This window comes from Globicephala melas, chromosome 2 (assembly GCF_963455315.2).
Source record: "Globicephala melas chromosome 2, mGloMel1.2, whole genome shotgun sequence".
Lineage (NCBI taxonomy): Eukaryota > Metazoa > Chordata > Mammalia > Artiodactyla > Delphinidae > Globicephala > Globicephala melas.
In genome coordinates, this window is record NC_083315.2 from 93,497,146 (window position 1) to 93,518,971 (window position 21,826).

At 38.6% G+C, this 21,826-nt stretch overlaps 1 protein-coding gene across 1 annotated transcript in view; it reads right to left on the bottom strand.

Moving 5' to 3' along the window:
• BUB1B (BUB1 mitotic checkpoint serine/threonine kinase B) overlaps positions 1 to 19,555 on the bottom strand; it is a 58,422-nt gene extending 38,867 nt beyond the window's left edge. Inside the window, exons 1-5 of the mRNA XM_030842957.2 lie at positions 19,421 to 19,555; positions 16,734 to 16,880; positions 9,771 to 9,830; positions 9,266 to 9,410; positions 5,118 to 5,314 (exon numbers count right to left, since the gene is read on the bottom strand). Of these exons, the coding sequence (XP_030698817.2) occupies positions 5,118 to 5,314; positions 9,266 to 9,410; positions 9,771 to 9,830; positions 16,734 to 16,880; positions 19,421 to 19,455 (584 nt within the window). The 5' untranslated portion in view covers positions 19,456 to 19,555. The remainder of the gene's footprint in view (positions 1 to 5,117; positions 5,315 to 9,265; positions 9,411 to 9,770; positions 9,831 to 16,733; positions 16,881 to 19,420) is intronic.
• Between the last annotated feature and the right edge of the window lie 2,271 nt (positions 19,556 to 21,826).

The following is a 21,826-nucleotide window of genomic DNA, read 5'->3' on the forward strand; positions in this document are numbered from 1 at the left end:
AAGTGCAGTAATCCCCAAATGGATTAAACATAAAGGTAATCACACCTAGACACATCATGATCAAACTGCTGAAAAGCAATGTTGAAGAAAGAAACCTTAAATATACCCAGAGAAAATCAACACACTACAAAAAATGGGGAAGAACCATTCAAATGACTACAGGTTTCCCATCAGAAGTCATGGAGTCCAGAAGACAGAAACATGTTAAAAGAACTGTTACCCAGAATTCTATATCCAGTGAAAATATCCTTCAGGAATGAAGATGAATAAAGACATTCTCAGATGAAAACAAAACTAAGATAATTTTTAGGCAAAAGACTCACTCTAAATGAATGGCTAAAAAAACCCCTCACTGGGCTGAAAGGAAATGACACCAGAGGAGAACCTGGAATTTCAGGAATAAAGAAAGAACAAAAATGGTAAATATAAAAGATTATTTTTCTCCTAAGTTCTTTAAAATATGTATGGCTGATGAAAGCAAAAATTATAACATTGTCTGATGGGGTTTTCTTCTTTTTTAAAAAAATTTATTTATTTTATTTATTTATTTTTGGCTGTGTTGGGTCTTTGTTGCTGCGCATGGGCTTTCTCTACTTGCAGTGAGCGGGGACTACTCTTCCTTGCGGTGTGCAGGCTTCTCATTGCGGTGGCTTCTCTTGCGGTGGAGCACAGGCTCTAGATGCGCGGGCTTCAGCAGCTGCGGCACGTGGGCTCAGTAGTTGCGGCTCACGGGCTCTAGAGTGCAGGCTCTACAGAGCAGGCTCAGCAGCTGTGGCTCACAGGCTTAGCTGCTCCGGGGCATGTGGGACCTTCGTGGACCAGGGATCGAACCCGTGTCCCCTGCATTGGCAGGCAGATTCTTAACCACTGCGCCACCATGGAAGTCCCGGATGGGGTTTTTAATGTATGTAAATATAATACATACAACCAGTACATCAAAAAAGTCGGGAAGATAAAGAACCCATATGGTTATAAAGCTTTTATATTTTACTTGAAGTGGTAAAATATTAACTCTAAGGAGACCGTGAAAGGTTAGATATATGTATAATATACCCTAGAGCAACCACTAAAAAAGTAACAGACAAAAAGCCAATAAAATAAATTTAAATGAAATTAAAAAAAAATTCAAATAATCCAAAAGAAGACAGGAGGAAAGGGGCAACAGACGAACAAAAGACAGAGAACAAACTGAAAACAAATAATAACAGATCTAAATCCCCCAAAATTGATAATTCCATTAAAATGTTCTAAGTATACCACATAAAAGATACTGCAAGAACTGAGAAAAACACAACACCCAACTCTTTAGCGTGTAAGAACCACTTTAAATATAAAGACATTGACAGGTTAAAAGCAAAAGGAGCAACCTGATTAAAAAATGGGCAGAAGACCTTAAAAGGCTTTTTTCCAAAGAGGAAACGCAGATGGCCAGAAGGCACATGAAAAGATGCTTAACATCACTAATCATCAGGGAAATGAAAATCAAAACCACAATGAGGTATCACCTCACACCTGTCAGAATGGCTATCATCAAAAAGAACACAAATCACAAATGTTGGCAAGGATGTGGAGAAAAGGGAACCCTTGTACACTGTTGTAGGAATGTAAATTGCTGCGGCCATTATGGAAAAGAGCTCCATGGAGGTTTCTCAAAAAACTAAAAACAGAACTACCATATGACCCAGCAATTCCAATCCTGGGTATATATCCAAAAAAAACCAAAAACACTAATTTGCAAAGATACATGCACTCCAGCGTTCAGAATAGTGTTATTTTCAATTGCCAAGATACGGAAGCAACCTAAGTGTCCACCAACAGATGAATGGATAAACAAGATGTGGTATACATATACAGTGGAATACTACTCAGTCATAAAAAAGAATGAAATCTTGTCATTTGCAACAACATGGATGAACTTGGAGGGGATTATGCAAAGTGAAATAAGTCAGAGGCAGAGACAAATACTGTATGATATCACTTATATGTGGCATCTAAGAAATACAACAAACTAGTGAATAAAATAAAAAAGAAACAGACTCAAAGATATACAGAACTAGTGGTTACCAGTGGGGAGAGGGAAGGGGGAGGGGCAACATAGGGGTAGGGAATTGGAAGGTACAAACTATTAGGTATAAAATAACCTACAAGGACATATTATACAACACAGGGAATACAGCCAATATTTTATAATAACTATAAATGGAGTATAACCTTTAAAAATTGTGGATCACTATATTGTACGCCTGTAACTTTTACAATACTGTACATCAACTATACTTCAACAAAAAAAAGAACTCCCTTTGTTAAAAAGAAAAAAGTAAAAGGGAATCCACACAAAAACCTGTAATGTGAATGTTTACAGCAGCATTATTTCATAATTGCCAAAAAATAAAAACCTAAATGCCCAATAACTGAAGAATGGATCAACAAAATGTGGTATGTCCATAGAATGACATATTATTCAACAATAAAAAGGAATGAAATACTGATATATGCCACACTATGTTCATCTATGATGAACCCTGAAAACATGCTAAGTGAAAGAAGCCAGTCACAAAAGACCACATAATGTAGGATTCCATTTACATGCAATGTCCAGAAGAGGCAAATGCAGAGAGAGAAAGCAGATTAGTGGTTGCCTGGAACTGGGGTGAGTGGGAATGGGGAGTGACTGCTAATAAGTATGGAATTCATTTTGGGGTGTTAAAAATGTAAAATTAGATTGTGGCAATGGCTGCACAACTCTAAAACTTAAAAAAAAAAAGTAAAGAAAGGAAAAACATGTACCGTGCAAACTAAAGAAAGTTGGACTGCCTATATCAATATCAGATTAAGCTGACTTCAGAACGAGTATGATCAGGGATAAAGATGAACATTATATAATGATAAAGGGATCAATTCTAAATGTGTATAAACCTAACAACAGAACTTCAAAATATATGTAGCAAGACTGATATGAGCTCAAAGAAGAAACATAAATTCACAATAAAAGAGGGAATTCCCTGGTAGTCCAGTGGTTAGGATTCTGCACTCTCATTGGTGAGGGCCCAGGTTCAATCCCTGGTCGGGGAACTAAGATCTCACAAGCCACGCGGCAAGAAAAACGAACAAACAACCAAACAAACAAAACACAATAAAAGAAACTTCGAAATTCCTCTCTCAGTAACTGATAGAGCAAGTAGACAGAAAATCAGCAAGGATACAGAAGACTAGAACAGATTACCAATCAACTTAACCTAAATGACATTTACAGAACATTTTACTCCAAAACAGCAGAAAAGACATATTTTTCAGGTATACACAAAACATTCACCATGATAGACCATATTCTGGGCCATAAAATGAACCTTAATAAATTCAAAAGAATTGAAATCATACAAATTATGTTCTCTGATCATAATGGAATTAAACTAGAAATCAGTTAACAGGGAGATATCTGAAAAATCTCCGAACATGTCCTAATTAAACAATACACTTCTATATAACCCATGGATCAAAAGGAAGACATAAAGAAAATTAAAAAATATTTTGAACTGAATGAAAATGAAAATATAATATTATATCAAAATTTGTGGGATACGGCTAAAGCAGTGCTTAGACAGACATTTTTTATATTAGAAAAGAAAATTCTAGAAATCAGTGCTCTAAGTGTCACCTTAAATTAGAAAAAGAAGGGCAAGTTAAACCCAAAGCAAGCACAGAGAAGGAAATAATAAAGAGCAGAAATTAATAAAATTAAGAGCAGAATATCAATTAAGAGAAAAATCAATGGAACCAAAAGCTGATTCCCTAAAAAGATCAAGAGAAATCAATAAACTTCTACCCAGACTGACAGGAAAAAGAGAAGACCAATATCAGGACTATCAATATGAAAAACAAAAGAAGGGGGGTTACTACATAACCTACAGACATTAAAAGGATAATAAAGGAATACTATGAACAATTCTATGTCCATAAACTCATCACTTGGATGAAATGGACCAATTCCTTGAAAGACAAAAACTACCAAAGCCCACTAAGAGAAATCAAAGATCTAAATAAATGGAGAAATATACCTTGTTCATGCACAATATTCATCAAAATCCCAGGAAGCTGATTCTAGAATTTATACACAGAGTCAAAGGAACTAGAAGACTTAAAAAGAACAGTTAGAAGACTCATATTACCTGATTTCCAGACTTACTATAAAACTTCAGCAATCTAGATAGTGTGATATATACCAATGATAGACACAGAGATCAACAGAACAAAACAGAGTAACAGAGATAAACCTATACAAATATGATCACTTGCTTTTTGACAAAGATGCAAGTAATTCAATGGAGAAAGTCTTTTCAACAAGTGGCACAGGAATAAATGGAGGCTCATATGCAAAATAAAAAAAAACAGCCTTGATACCTTCTACAAAAATTAACTCAAAATGGATCACAGATTTAAATGTAAAAAGTAAACTATAAAACTTTAGGATAAAAACATAGGCGTGACCTCTGTGACCTTCAGCTAGATGGAATTCTTAGATATACCAAAAGCACGATCCATACAAGAAATAATTGTAAGTTAAACTTCTTCAAAATTAAAAACTTCGGTCTATAAAAAACACTCCCAGACTTAAGCTAGGAGAAAAGACTTACAAATCACTCATCTGACAAAAGGCTTGTATTCAGCATATATAAAGAACTCTTACAACTCAAATGCATTGTGCTAAATGAAAGCAGCCAGAATCAACACTATATACTGTATGATTCCATTTATATGACATTATGGAAAAGGCAAAACTATGGGGCTGGAGAACACATCAGTGGTTGCTAGAGATTGGGATTGTGAGTAGGTGTTGACAACAAAGGGATAACGTGAGGGAATTCTATGGAGTGATGAAATTATTCTATATCTTGATTATGGTAATGGTTACATGTCTCTACTCACTTGTGAAAATGTATAGAACTGTACACCAGAGTACATTTTACAGAATGTTAAATGGAAAATATTTAAATATGTCTTTTAAAAAACTGAATAGTAATGAAGTTAACTTGCCAATCCATAGAGAGCACTTTATTCAGATGCAAAACGACTGTTATTAGTTTTAACCAGTTAAGACAAGCTCCAGAGAAGCAGTTTACCGGTGCTGGGACTGCAGTCTTTCCAGTGGTTCAGCCTTCTGTTGAATCCCTTCCTGAAATATCACATCTGCTCTCTTAAAGTTTTCTCTAGCTTCATATTCTTCAGCCCATGAGATATAGAATTGAGCAAGTGAAATGCCAATTCCTTGGTTATGTAAATAACTGTACATATCCAAAGGTTCATTGCATAAATGCCCCTGTAACAAATGAAAAGCATTAGCAGTTAACCAATTTCTCTTCACTTACTGAGTGTCTATTATGTGCCAAACAATCACTGGAGATACTATATGTAGTTTCTGCACTGAAAAAAATATATCTATTATAATACAATGTTATAAGGAATATATTGGGAGGACCTAAAACATAGACAAAAGAGATTAATTTGTAAGAAAAAGAGATAGGGAGGAAAGACTTTAAGAAGGTATGACATTTGAGTGTGGCACTTAAGGAAGAATAGACTTACATAAGGTAGACAATGGAAAACGAAGGGCATTCTAGGCAGAGAAAATAGCATAAGCAAAGACACTGAAGACTAGAAATTTGTAGGGGTGTAGGCAAGACAGGAGTTTGGGAAAAAAAGGTCTGAACAGTCTTGAAAGTCAAGCTAATCAATTTTAAATATACTTGATAGTCAATGTTATATGTGTTGGGGTAGGAGAGCTATAAGCAAAGAAATGACATGGTCAAATCTATATTTTAGAAGGGACCTTATAAGACCAGTTACAATGTAGATAATTCTAGTAGCAAGAAGGGGAGGAGAGAGGGATCACTAAAAATCCCACACCACTAACAGTTTTATGTATTTTCTTCAGTCTTTGTTTTTCCCTTAGGGAAAAAAAGGAACATGTATCACTTTACCCAGGATAAAAGGATTTTTGTCATTTTACAGTTTTAATCATAATTAAATGTTTTTATTCCATTTGATAGTGCATCATTCATTTTTCCATGCGGCTACTTACTCTTCATTATTATTTTTAAATGGGTGAAAAATGTTCCATGTAGTAGATCTCCCATCATTTAATTATTCTCCTATTTTTTTGATAAACCACTTCTAATTTTGCCTAATATAAATAATTGTATAATAAATATCCTTAAGCATACTGCCTTTCACAATTTACATTATTCCCTTAAATTCCTATAAGTAGAACTATGTTAAAAAGTAAATTGCTTTCTAAGACGGTTTTACAAATTTAAAATGTTAGCAGTTATTCCCAAATGTAATTTCACAGATAATACTTATTTTTAAAAGTTTCTCCTTTCATATAGAAAGTAGCATTTTAGTGTTCTAGTTAGGAGTTCTTTTACTACTGCGGAGGATAACATTTTCTCCTGTTCATTTACCATCTGTCTTCCTCAAAAAAGTAAACTCCACGAAGGCAGAAAACATTGCTATCTACTATATTCAGGTCCCTACCCAGGGTCTGGTAGAAAAAGCCTGAAAAAATGAAATGCTCCATTTATATCTTTGACAAAAACAATTAGTATTTTATACTTTAATTTTGCAGTAATTTAGTAAATGCAGTTTTTCTGCTTATCCGAATTAGAGATGTTTTCCCATATGTGATGGTGTTTCAAGCAAAGTTATAATTCTCAATGCGTTATCAGTATAAGATCCAGTCCTCGATATCTATTACTACATAAATAAAGCTTAAAATCGACTGCACTTCGTTAACGGCTTTCTGAATAGCTGTGGTACAGCATGGGATAGCCAATACATATCAGGTTATTCCAGACTGCTGAATGAGATCACTTAAGAAATAACATAAATATCAATAAAAGGATAAGATGGTGAGATTAATAGATTCAAAAGTTAAACATACCTTTTTGGTAACCTTAAAAAGCCAAATTAAAACAATTTTACACTTTTAACTAAAAATACTGGATATTTTCTAAGAACAAATATTTCCTTAGCTAGATTGTAGTTATCCTTTATAAAAATAACTGGGGCTTTCCTGGTGGCCAATGAAGGAGACACGGGTTCGAGCCCTGGTCCGGGAAGATCCCACATGCCGCAGAGCAACTAAGCCCGTGTGCCACAACTACTGAGCCTGCGTGCCACAACTACTGAAGCCCACACACCTAGAGCCCGTGCTCCACAGCAAGAGAAGCCATCACAATGAGAAGCCAGAGCGCTGCAACGAAGAGTAGCCCTCGCTGGCCGCAAGTAGAGAAAGCCGGCGTGCAGCAACGAAGACCCAACACAGCCAAAAATAAAAATAAATAAAATAAAATAAATTTTAAAAAAAACAAAAAAAACCTCTGACTGCAGAAATCTTTCTGCAAATCAAAAGAGTAGTGTGAGAAACCCACCTTTACTCCTCTTGACTAAGAAAGACAGCAAAATAGTTTCATATGGACCTTATTTTCCAGGTGCAAAGTTTAAATTACTGCTGATCACTCTAGAGCTGATAATTTGAATTTGACGGTTATCTAGACCAGTCCTTCTCAGATTACCTGTGGTGAAGGAGACAGGGGTGTGTGTGTGTGTGTGTGTGTGTGTGTTTAAAAGTTTCCATTCCATTGCTGATTTTTTTTTCCATTGCATTCATCTATTGGTGTATCATAAATTACCACAAATTTAGTAGCATAAAACAATTCAAGTTTACTGTCTTACAGTTTTTTGAGTCAGGATCAGTTGGGTTCCCCGTTCAAGGTTTCACCACATTGAAATCAAGGTACTGACTGATATTTTTTAAAAATACAATAAAAAGAGAAGTTACCAGAAAAATGAGGATGTGCTTAGATGTTGTGCCAATGCTAAACTGTTAACAAAATTTCTAAATGCTTACTCTCAATTTTTGTACTTATCTTGAACAGTCTACAGACCATTCTTTCAGGAGTACTGGTTTAGACTATGTCTTTTACTCTACGATAATCACTGCTTTTCAGTCCAAGCACCAGGTTAACACAAGTGAACAGAGAAATTATTCCAATTGTTACTTTTAATAGCTCCAACTAAATATAGTCACAGAAACCTGGGATTAAAAGTCACTTTAGAGGTTTATTTAGTTCAACCTTCTAATAAATCACACATAAGAATATTATATAGAATAGAATGAAGAACAAAATCCATTAGTGTACCACCAGAAACCACAGTCTCCATACTAACAAATCTGTTTAGAATTCTTTGTGTGCCATCCTTTGTTATAAATTCCAACTACTATCCCTAAGGTAATTTCACCAACTTGTATAAGGATGCCAAGATATGTCAAATGTCCTGCAGAAATCAAGATAATGATATCTTCAGGATTCACCTAACTTCCTGTATTAGTAACTATTTGAAGTTTAAGTTAAGTCCTCCCCAAGAGATATATTTTAGCCAGAAATCTTATTAATTTCCAGTGTTAGTATTTTATCATATTACAATGGTTGTAAATATTCTGTTATTTAGAATTATCTAATTACTTATTTTTAATAAATTTTTAAAAATGTATTTTTAATTTTTAAATATATTTTACTTAAAATTTTTAGTAAAAATTATTAGATATCCAATATCTAATTCTATCATCTAAAATTCTATTCTAAATATTTATCACTTGCTTTTTTTCTAATCTCTTTTAGGATAAAAGCAATGAAATTAATGTCTAAGAAACCCTGGCCATAATATTTACAAAGACATTTTCATAAAAAAATCCTCAAGAGTGTTCTTAAAAGAACTACATGTCAAGTAAGATAGTACAAAGTGGTCAGGTCAATATTTTTAATTGTAGCAACATACTAGGTGAAAGAAACCCAAAGACAGATGAAAAATAAACATCACTTTTTTTTTATGGTGAAGATTCAAAAGCTGGGAGAAAGGGATACCAGAATCACCTACAAAAGCTTTTCCCCAAACAATTGTACTACTGCCATGTGTTGGCTCCTACACATCCTCCCCCAGTACAGTTGCATGGCCCAATGATGTTTAAAATCAATAAATAACCCACTCCTACAGAGAAATAAGACAGGCCTTATGATCACTTTTAAAGGGATAAAAAAACCTTATAGTAAAATCCACCTCTAAAGTAGAAACAATTTAACAAATATTGAATATTTATTAAATGTTTAGTATCTACTGAACAGCTCAGTTTTTTGGTGTACAAGATACCTCTAGAGAAAATCTCTTGGTTTAATATTTTAAACTCAGATGGCACTTGAGAAAGACTTACCAGCTTAAGCCAGAGACTAAGAAATCGAGGATCATTATAATATCGTTTTTCTCCTTGTAGTGCTTCTACAGCTCTTTCTAATAATGTTGACATATTACTCTCCTTCCCGCCCTGAGGATAGTTCTGCTCTGTCCAGTTAATATACCTGAATGAGAAGAGAGGAAAAGAATATTTTTCAAGTTTAACATTATCTTGCTCCAAGACCCATTCTGGACTTTTTAAAGCAGAAATATCTAATATACTGATATATTTACCAGTATATTTAGAGGTCCTCAATGACATGCCCTAAGCCAGTATACCTCAAACTTTTCCAAATATTGCTAACATATACCTGTGGGAAATAATGGGGATGGTGATAGACAGGTATAGCTCACAGTCACACCTCAGGAAGATACACTATGATTATTTTGCTTATCTGTGTCTGCAAAACATCCAGTTTGAGATGCATGGCCATAAGGACTCACCTGTTAAGTTTCTATGGTCCTTGTTAAATAAAAAGACTCACCTATCCCAAACATCCAGAGGGTCATTTCCAGCATAAAATCGAATTTCAGATTCAAATTCCCTGAAATTTAAACAGAAAATGTGAGCATAAGCAATAGTGATAAAAGCCAAATGAACAAGTATCACCTTCATTTTTATTCATTATTAAGTGTTTAATATCAACCTATATAACTGCACTGGAGTTTGAGGGCTTATTAAACAGAAAGAAAAAGAATAGAAACAATCAGGATTCTGCCTGATAATATAACAGAAGAAATAAAATATACAGAAATTAGAGAAATTCCAAGACAACATATAGAAAAGAAGTATTACACAGCAGTTTAAATCTCTGGAACAAGACTCCCTAGGTTCCAATGCAGCTCCAGTAATCACTAGCTGAGTAACATTAGAAAAGCTATTTAAACTGTTTTCAGTTTCCTCATCTATAAAATGGGGATAATAATACTATCTATCTTATTAGGTTGACTAGTCTTAAGTGTAGTGTTTAGACATAGTAAGTACTCAATAAATGACAGCTATTATTTTATATGTATCTGATAGCACTGAAAAAAAACTAAACACACACACATACAGATATATATAGAAATAAGAATCTTAAAGAAAAATTCCATGGGTAACATTAGTCAGAGAAGAATTAAACCACATATAAATTGGAGGAATGCTTCAGAGAAAGTGTGAAATATGACTTTGTAAAGAGCTGGGAAAGCAGAGGGCTAAGACTAAGTTAAGACTGACCAGTTAGAATAGAGGGGAAGTATTGGGTAATAAACCACAATTTAGATAAATGCTTAATCAATAAAAACTGTATAAGGGGCTTCCCTGGTGGCACAGTGGTTGAGGGTCTGCCTGCTGATGCAGGGGACTCGGGTTCGTGCCCCGGTCCGGGAGGATCCCACATGCTGCGGAGCGGTTGGGCCCGCAAGCCATGGCCGCTGAGCCTGCGCGTCCGGGGCAAAAAAAAAAAAAAAAAGAAAAAAAAAACTGTATAACGGGTTATGTTTGACATAAAGAATAGTCCCTGACACAAAGGAATTTATGCCCTAATAAGAAAGACAATACATAAATGAAAAATTAATAATACAGAGCAGTATATTACAATTGCCAAGAATGGATAGTAAAGGCTTTATGAAGTCAAAAGGAGGTATCATAGAAGCAATCTTAGAAGGTGGGACTCTGAAGGAACCACAAGATTTGAAAGAAAAAGGGAATTTTCCAAGAGAGAGGGAAATCAGTATTGAATAAAATTGTCAAAAGGGGACAGTTAACCCAGAGGGAATTAAGCTATAACATAAAGTCAGTATTGGGAATAAATGGAGGTATCTGGAGAGGTAAGAAGGGAATGCTTTAAATGTAAATTTAAAGAGTTTGGATTCTACCTGTTCAAGCCACTAGTGGTTCTTCAATTGGAGAGTATCTTGAATATGGTAAGTAAAGATTTCAAAAAGACTAATCAGGTAACACTGAGACAGGCTGGGACCTGGGACCCTTTGCCGCAGTGCTGGCACCTGGACAAAAGTCTCCTTGTGCAACAGAATACAAAGAAACTATAAGGGACTAAAAATAACTGTGTACATTTGCAGTTGGGGCAAATTATGAACAATAAGATCCAAAAAGACCCAAAACCCACCACTTCTGAGGTTTCAGGAACAAAAGCAGAGTACTGCTAATGATCCCTGCACACAGCACCACCAAGGGGGTGGGCAGATCACCCAAGTCACCCCTCTGGCCCAACCCTTGGACCCACTCCTATCCTCACCCCATTTAAGAAACCAGCTCGCCCCAGCTCAGGGGAACTTGTTATTTGCTCCCTGCAGCACGAGTCCCAATAAAGCCTTGCCTGAATTTCTGGTCTGGCCCCTTATCAATTTCTATTGATTAAAGAGTCCAAGAACCCTGGGTGGTAACAACACTATAAGAAAAGGAAAAATTAGAAAAGTGTACACAATTATGTAGCTAAGGTGACACAATTATGTACACTACTGATAAAAATCAGCAATCTTGGGCTTCCCTGGTGGCGCAGAGGTTGAGAGTCCGCCTGCCAATGCAGGGGACGCGGGTTCATGCACCAGTCCGGGAAGATCCCACATGCCGCGGAGCGGCTGGGCCCGTGAGCCATGGCCGCTGAGCCTGCGGGTCCGGAGCCTGTGCGCCACAGCAGGAGACGCCACAGCAGTGAGAGACCCGCGTACCACCAAAAAAAAAAAAAAAAAAAAATCAGCAATCTTCCAAATTTATCTATGGATTCAATGCAATCTAACCCAAATCCCAGCAGTCTCTTTTCTAGAAACTGACAAGATGATTTTAAAATATGGGAAGGCAAAGGACCAAGAATAGCCAAAACAATTTTGAAAAAGAACAACAAGAGTTGGAGAACTCACGCTACCTGATTCTAGTCTTTACTATATAAAGCTAATCAAGACAATATATAATTGGTGAAAAGAAAGACAATTAGATCAACGGAACAGAATAGAGAGCTCAGAAATGATCCACACATATACAGTCAAATGATTTTTGACAAGAGCCCCAAAGCAATTCAATGGGGAAAGAAAAAAATAATCTCTTCAACAAATGGAGGCAGAACAACTAGATATTCACGTGGGGGTGGGGGTGGGGGTGGATGCAGAAGACCTTTTACTCCAACCTCACACCATACTCAAGGATAAATTTAAACATAAAAGCTAAAACAATAAAGTTAGAAGAAATCACAGGAGAATATCTTTGCACCTTTGGGGCAGGAAAAGATTTCCTAGAGAAGATACAAAACGCACTAAAAGAAAGAACTAATTAATTAAACTTCATCAAAATTAAAAACTTCTGGACTTCCCTGGTGGCACAGTGGTTAAGAATCCACCTGCCAATGCAGGGGACACGAGTACGAGCTCTGCTCTGGGAAGATTCCACTTGCTGCGGAGCAACAAAGCCCCTGCACCACAACTACTGAGCCTGTGCTCTAGAGCTCGCGAGCCACAACTACTGAGCCCGCGCGCCTACAGCCCGTGCTCCGCAACAAGAGAGGCCACTGCAATGAGAAGCCCACGCATCTCAACGAAGAGTAGTCCCCGCTCTCCGCAACTAGAGAAAGTCTGCGTGCAGCAACAAAGACCAAATGCAGCCCAAAAAAAAAAAAAATTAAAAACTTCTGCTTGTCATATGTTACTGACACAAAAACAGAAATATAGATCAATGGAACAGGATAGAAAGCCCAGAGATAAACCCACGCACCTATGGTCAACTAATCTATGACAAAGGAAGCACAATGGGGAAAAGAATATACAATGGGGAAAAGACAGTCTCTTCAATAAGTGGTGCTGGGAAAAGTGGACAGCTACAGGTAAAAGAATGAAATTAGAATACTCCCTAACACCATACACAAAAATAAACTCAAAATGGATTAGAGACCTAAATGTAAGACTGGACACTATAAAACTCTTAGAGGAAAACATAGGAAGAACACTCTTTTGACATAAATCACAGCAAGATCTTTTTTGATCCACCTCCTAGAGTAATGGAAATAAAAACAAAAATAAACAAATGGGACCTAATGAAACTTAAACGCTTTTGCAAAGCAAAGGAAACTACAAACAAGATGAAAAGACAACCCTCAGAATGGGAAAAAATATTTGCAAACGAATCAATGGACAAAGGATTAATCCCCAAAATATATAAACAGCTCATGCCGCTCAATATTAAAAAAACAAACAACCCATTCCAAAAATGGGCAGAAGACCTAAATAGACATTTCTCCAAAGAAGATATACAGATGGCCAAGAAGCACATGAAAAGCTGCTCAACATCACTAATTATTAGAGAAATGCAGATCAAAACTACAATGAGGTATCACCTCACACCAGTCAGAATGGGCATCATCAGAAAATCTACAAACAGTAAATGCTAGAGAGGGTGTGGAGAAAAGGGAACCCTCCTGCACTGTTGGTAGGAATGTAAATTGATCCAGCCACTATGGAGAACAGTATGAAGGTTCCTTAACAAACTAAAAATAGAACTACCATATGACCCAGCAATCCCACTACTGGGCATATACCCAGAGAAAACCGTAATTCAAAAAGACACATGCACCCCAATGTTCATTGCAGCACTATTTACAATAGTCAGGTCATGATAGCAACCTAAATGCCCATCAACAGACGAATGGATAAAGAAGATGTGGTACATATATACAATGGAATATTACTCAGCCAGAAAAAGGAACAAAATTGGGTCATTTGTAGAGGCGTGGATGGATCTAGACACTGTCATACAGAGTGAAGTAAGTCAGAAAGAGAAAAACAAATATCGTATATTAACACATATATGTGGAACCTAGTAAAATGGTACAGATGAATCGGTTTGCAAGGCAGAAATAGAGACACAGGTATAGAGAACAAATGTATGGACACCAAAGGGGAAAGTGGTGGTGGGGATGGTGGGATGAGATTGGGATGGACATATATACACTAATATGTATGAAATGGATAACTAATAAGAACCTGCTGTATAAACAAAATTCAAAAATAAAACAAAAACAAAAAACTTTTGCTTGTCAAAAAATACCACCAAGAAAATAAGATAGCCATGGACTGGGAGAAAATATTTGTAACACATATATTAGATAAGGGATTTGTATACAGACTATATAAAGAACTCCTGCAATCCAATTTTAAAACTAGGCCAAATATCTAAACAAATGCACCACAAAAGAAGATATATAAAAGGCCAACAAGCAAGTGAAAAAGTGCTCACCATCATTAGTCACCTGGGAGATAGGAAGCAAAACCATAATGAGATACTATTATACACCCACCAGAATGGTTAAAATGAAAATAAATCACCCCATCAAATATGGGAGTGGATTTGGAGCAAATAAATTCTCATACATGGCTGATAGGAGTGTAAAATGTTACAACCTCCTTGGAAAACCAGCAGTGTCTTAAAAAATTAAACATACATTTATTCTATGACCTAGCAATTCTATTCTGAGAGAAATGAAAATCTATGTCCACAGAAAGCCTTATGCAAGAATGCCCATAGCAGCTTTATTCATAAAGCACATAATTGGAAAGAATCTACTTGTCCATCAACTGAATGGATAAACAAATGGAATACTACTCAGTAATAAAAAGGAAAAATCTACTGATACATGCAACATGAAAAAGGCTAAAAAACATACTGAAAGAACTGTAGGATTCCATTTATATAAAATTCTAGAATAAACAAAATAACCTATGGTGATAGAAATCTAATCACTGGTTGCTTCATGAGGGAGAGGAAGATTGATTGGGAAGGGGCATGAGAGAACTTTCTGAGGTAATAAAAATGTTCTGTGTCTTGAAATGTCTTAAAACTAACTAAAAATCTGAGCATTTCACTGCATGTAAATTATACTTTAAAAATAAAAATCACATGGGCTTCCCTGGTGGCGCAGTGGTTGGGAGTCCGCCTGCCGATGCAGGGGACACGGGTTCGTGCCCTGGTCCAGGAAGATCTCACATGCCGCGGAGCAGCTGCGCGCGTGAGCCATAGCCGCTGAGCCTGTGCGTCCGGAGCCTGTGCTCCACAACGGGAGAGGCCACAACAGTGAGAGGCCCGCGTACCGCAAAAAATAAATAAATAAAAAAAAATTTAAAACCACAAATCCTTAGTAATTGACTAAATAAAATTAGAGTGAGAGGGCAGTGAGGTAAGATCATTCAGATGAGTTTTGGTACCATTAATCAAAATGGAGTAGAAAAAGATAGGTCATTTATGAGAGAAAAGATTCAGTATTTAATATATTAGTGAAACATTTATCTAATTATATGTTATAGGTAGATAAAAAGACATTTATCGATAGAAGGCAAGTAAGAGATGTAAATAGTAGTTAAACAATCCTGGAAAATTTGAATATGGAATGAGAACGGAGGACAAAGAACAGAGACTTAGATAAAATGCAGTAGGAAGCCAACAAGAAAAAAGGAAGAGTTAGTGACGTGGAAAAACTAGCACAACGTCACAGAACCAAGAAGCTTTAAGAATAGAACACCATCTGCGAAACAAAGCCATAAAATTCAATGCTTTTAAAGATCCAAAGAGATGAACAAGGATATTCATCACATTCTATCAAAGTTATGATAATTTGGGGACTTCCCTGGCCATCCTGTGGTTAAGACTCCGTGCTTATACTGCAGGGGTTGTGGGGTGGATCCCTGGTCGGGGAACTAACATACTGCATGCCATGTGGCACGTCCAAAAAATTAATAAAATAAATAAAGTATGTATAAAAAATGATAATTTGCCTATAATATCAGAATTTTGTCACGAGACTGAAGGTAGAAACTGATACTTTACTTTTTTGAAAAAAGTGTATTTATCAAAACATTTGTCAGAGGAGAGCAAGTTCCATAGGTCCATTTGAATAATGTAGTGGTATTTTTCAGCTTTTCATTATCCTGAGTTTGTTAAATTCAGTTTCTCTGAGGTTTACATTTTCTTTGGAGACCACTATTTCTTTCTGGCACATTCTCGAAAATACTTTCCTAGAAAGTTAATAATTGAGTACACATAAAAGATAGCAGATTCACTCTCCCTCAGTATTCAGAATCCAAAGAAGCAATTTCATTAACTGATTACTCTCAGAGTTCATTCTGTTTAGGGATCCAGAATGACATAATACTTTTGTGAAATACTGTAAAATGATACTTGCTTTACTTATCAGTTCTCCCTGTTTGAGAAATATTTCTATTGATACAAGAGTTTGGCTGCTCCACAATGAAATGAAATCCCATAGCTCTTGTTCTTAAGTGCACTTGAGGAGATCTTTAGATAGCTGTTGTGTGATGAGAAAGCAGGAGAGGAACAGAGTCTCATCCTACCAGCTTTTGAAGAGTAGTTTAGTACTCCTCATGCCATACTGCACGGGTCCACACCCACATTACCTACCAAACTGGGGATAAATGATGACAGGTTGAGCCCCAACCATTCTACATACCGTTTCTGTTGCTGAAGAGTAGTGTTACAGGCAGATTCTTGCTGTGCCAGTGCTCCCTGAAGTGTGGACATGATCCGCCCCTGCCTTAAAGGTTGGACATTTTCTTTACTCAGCTCCCATTCATCTCCCTCCAAGGACATGACTTCACTGCGAAGAGGGAAACAAAAGTAAATCTCATACCAACACTGAGTTATTATAACACTAGATTATTGTAAATGTTTTCAGAAAAGTGATCATGATCTGTGGGTTGAATATAGTGGGTTGGCACATTAGTAGTGTTATTATACTCCTAAGCTTCTGAGCCTTTCTGTGACCTGGTTTCCAAGTTTACGGCTGTACTATTGCCTAATGGAAGAGAGAACATGGCTAGGGTATTGTGAACAATATTATAAGAAGAAAGTTTATGGCAGGAAAAAAAAAAGGGAAAAAAGTATTATAAATTTGGCAAAGTAGACAAAAAGCAGTTCGATGCCTACAACTGAATGCATCATCTAGTTTAATTTAAAATTAGCAACGTGTTTATCAGACTAACACCCCATGTTTCAACTGATGACTTAAAACTGAAGTTTATGTATACGGGTAGCCAAGAGCAGAAGCAGACAAAAATACAGTTTACTGGTCACAAATGGCTACCCCAATTCTACCAATTCTATGGGGGGAATCCCCAAAAGGTTTTTGGAGGTAATCACTACAAAGGGTATGTACTCTGAACTTCAGAGCTCTGCAATGGTCAAAGAGAAGCTTACTTCTGGCTGAGAGACACTATTTCTGGGTTTAAAACAGATAGGCACTATTCTTCAAAACAAAGTGAAAGTTATGTGAGACCTCAGTCTAAATGAGAGCTGAAAACTTCCTTCAAGAAAGTAAACTGTAAGTGATTAATAATAATTTAGGTTGTAACTACTCATATCTTTTTAACGATTTTGTGTGAATCCTGTAAATGTAAGGGCCATGTCATTTATTTTTATTTTCTCATGCTCTAATATAGGATCTAACACTAGTTAGCACTGAATAAATATTTCCTAAGTTCATCTAAATTTCTTCTCCTGCTTTTAAAATAGCAATTAAACTATTTCTTTTTTTTTTTTTTTTTTTTTTTTTTGTGGTATGCGGGCCTCTCACTGCTGTGGCTTCTCCCGTTGCGGAGCACAGGCTCCGGATGTGCAGGCTCAGCGGCCACGGCTCACGGGCCCAGCCACTCCGCAGCATGTGGGATCTTCCCGGACCGGGGCACGAACCCGTGTCCCCTGCATCGGCAGGCAGACTCTCAACCACTGCACCACCAGGGAAGCCCATTATCTCTATTAAATAGTATCCAAAACTGAGCTGGATTGCTTCCTCCATCCCTCCTCCTCCTCCTCTTGCCTCCTCAAAGACCTGGTCCTTCCCTCATCTCAAATAAACGGCAATTTCATTTTTCCAGTTGCTCAAGTCAAAATTCTTAATGCTAACCTTGACACTCCACTCACCCACCACCCACCCCGCCAGTCACTCAGCGAGTCCTGTAGGTTCTACCTTCAAAACATATCCAGAAATTAATCTCTTCTCACCATCTCCACTGTCTCCAGCCTGGCTCAGGCCACCATCTTCTCTTGCCTGGAATATTTCAATAACCTCTAAACCGGTCTCCCTGCTTCCACCCTTTTCTACCTTTAGTCTTTCCAATACTGCAGCCAAAGTGATCCCATTTAAACACATGTCAGATCATGTCTCTCCTCTGCTCAAAACCTTCCAATAACTTTCAACTACAGAGTAAAAGCCAAGTCCTTACAATGCCTGCATCCCCACCTTTTTTACTTCGCTTCCTTTTACTCTGGTTCATTCTGCTCCAGATACTGGCCCAGTGCGCCTCCCTCCCGCAACTCTCACCCACCAGCCTTTGTACTTCCCCGCCCCCGCCCCCAGATCTATGCAGGACTAGCTCTTGAGTTTCCTTCAAGTCTTGACCCAAATGACACCTTCTCAGTGAGGCCCTCTGTTCAAAACTATCGAAAATTGCACCCCCAAATGTTTTATTTATTTATTTTTTTAGTACCGACCACCATCTAACTTTTAGCTTATTTATCTTGTTTATTGTCTGTTGCCCCTACCCTCATCCCACCCCAGAACTTAAGCTTCAGGAGGATAGGAGTAAGAGCTTATATATGTATAAATAAGGAAGAGCAGCCAGCATGCAGACAAGGGCTTTTTAGATTTCTAACTGTGCTACTAGCTTAATGCTAGCACCTACCATGTGCTGAGCACTTACTTGGAGGCAGTTACTTTACAGCTACTCTGAATTCTCCCAGAACCCGGCGAGGTAGCGTTAACAGCAGCGTTTTCCATATTAAGACGTGTCCAAGGTCAAAGAGCTAGCAAACGTCTGGGCTGAGATACCAACACAGAACACACGACAAATTCCAAGCTCTTTGGACCCCTGGCGTCCCACAGCCTCCTTGGCTTTGAAGCTGGATGCAGCATGATTCTCACGCGCCCTCACCGCACTGAGGTCGATGCTAACCCTGCTCTGCGCTTTCACCTCCACCGCTTGCGTCCGACTCCAGCAGGGAGGAGGATCCGGCCGAGCCTGCTCTTCTCCTGACCGTGCCGGTGCTCTCCTGGGCTGCTCTGAGCGAAGCCTCTGTCACCTGCCAGGCACCCTCGGAGCTCGCAGGCCCAGCTCCCGGCCGCCCTTCTCCGGTACCTACCTCGGCGCACCCCTTTCCTTCTGCATCGCCGCCATCCTGCATTCCCGGCTCAGGGCCTCGTCCTGCCGAGGGCCTTTCTTCAGGGCCGCAGACCGCCTGGGCGTCCTTCTGCAACCTGCCCTTCGACGTACTGAAGCGACCGGAGGGCGCTCCCGAAAAAACGACGCACCTGACTCCCTCGCGAACCAGCCACCTCAAGCCCTCAGGTCCAGCCGCCAAGTTTCAAATTTAACGGTCCCGCGCCGACAACGTGCTACGCCCCTCCGCTCCTCCGCGCTCGCGCCTCCCACCCAAGGAATTCTGGGAGTTGTAGTTTATCCCAGGTTTAGTCCACGCTGTCGCCGTGCATAGTGGGAGTGGTAGTTTCCGGGGGACTGTGGCTGTCCAGGTGCTGCAGAGTTAGGCGGTGTAAATTCTCTCTAGGTGCTCTCTGCGTCCAGGCTCTAGAGCTAATCTTTGAGCCTAGCGAGGGACATTTTAAGCACCAGGATTCTCTGATGTCATGAGCATAGTGAGATATCTTTGAGTGCTTGCGCTTGGCCTGCCTTTTTTCTGGGGTGGCTGGCCAGGCTATGACCACCCCTCTGCCCCAAGTCTCACACATGTTCTGAGCTCTTAGGGCGGCTCTGACCCAGCTGTTTCCTGCCCCACGCTTGAACTGAGAAAAGCCGGATTCTAGTTCTGTAAGAATCGTACCAAATGTGCAACCTTAGGCAAGCCACATAATCTCTCTGACCTTTGATTTTCCTCGTCTATAATGCGGTGATATTGCGTTGCTTTCTCTGCTGCACAGTCCCAGACAGAAAATGCAGCTATTCCACAGCTCCCTAGGTTTTACCTCTTTTCCCCTTCAGCAGACCAACCTCCACTGTTCTGATTTCCTAAGGAAGAAACTATGGTAGCCTCAGATGTAGCTGGGAAGCTGAACAAGCCCAGCTACACTGGAGTCCTGAAAGGCTCTCTAGACCCTTAATAGCTAAAGCACACTATGAATCTCTGAGGGAGGGGGTGTACTCCATCTTCTAATGCTGCTCTAACAAACTACCATAAACTTAGCAGCTTAAAACATCACAAATTTATTACTTTGCAATTTGGTAAGTCAGAAATTAGACTCGAGTTTCACACTAAACAAGGTGTTGGCAGGACTTTGTTTCTGGAAGCCCTTCAGGAGAATTTGTTTCTTTTTTTCCAGTTTTTAGAAACATTCATGGGTATTCCTTAGCTTGTGGCCCCCATCCTCCATCTTCAAAGCCAACAGCATAGCAACTCTCTGACCCAGTGACTGTCATCACATCTCTTTCCCTGACCACAGTCAGGAAAATCTCTCTGCTTTGAAGGACTCATGTAATTATATTGGGCCCATCCATATAAACTATCTCAGGGTCCTGAACCTTAATCACACCTGCTAAGTTTCTTTCGTCATGTAAGTTGACATATTCACAGGTTCCGTGGATTAGGAATGCACGTCTTTGGGGGCCATTATTCTGCCTGCCACAGGGAGTGCTAAAATATGTTGGCATCTCTAAACTTATTTGACCATAAACCTTTTCACACATCTTTCAGAACAGATTTGGAGCTCTTTGTGTTTTAACAGTAGGTCCCAGGAGAAGAAAATTCATAACGGAATAAATCTTAATGGTGGAATTTCAGGTACAGTGGGAACTGGTAGCTGTTGGGGACTCTCATTTTCACCCATTTATATGCAAAGCCATACCTATGGGCATCAGTGGCTGTTAGAGGGATTTAGGTGTCAAAATCTATGATCTCTTGCTTGGTCTTGTGGAGATGTGTGTGTTCTTGATTGTCAAAGGCTGATTTTCCCCAACTTTGCCTTCATGGGTTATGCAAAGTCCTACTTTAGCAGGCTAAACGCTACAAAGATGAAAACCTCTGGGTCTCCAGGGAACCCTTGGACGAACTGCTTGTTTACTGTGCAACCACAGGAAGAGAGAGGGACTATCTGGGGGTGGGAGGAAGGTCAAGAGAGACCGAATGAGGGTGTGTGTGTTCAGGGCCTGAAGGAGACCACATCTGGCAAAGCAGCATCACCAAGCTGGCCTTTACCCCAGCAACAGATCAGCCAATCAGAGCAGCAGCTGCGTCTTTTATTTACCAGTGATGAGGTAGAAGAACCAATGAGAAGGAGGCATAATAATCCAAACCATGTTGTGTTGCCAAGAGGAAGGGAGGTGAAGGGTGAAAAGATGCATTAGCCCCAAGGCTGGAGGCTACTGGCTGCTGCCTAGTTGCATCTCACAGTAGCTGTTATTACAGGGTATTAGGGAATCTCCTAGGAGCTGGGTCTCTCTCCAGTTCCATGGAAACTTCTTTCTGAACTCTGTTTTTGCTTTTCTGCAGAACCACCCTACTTTTCATGGGTCTTCTCAAATCATTGGAAATTGCCTG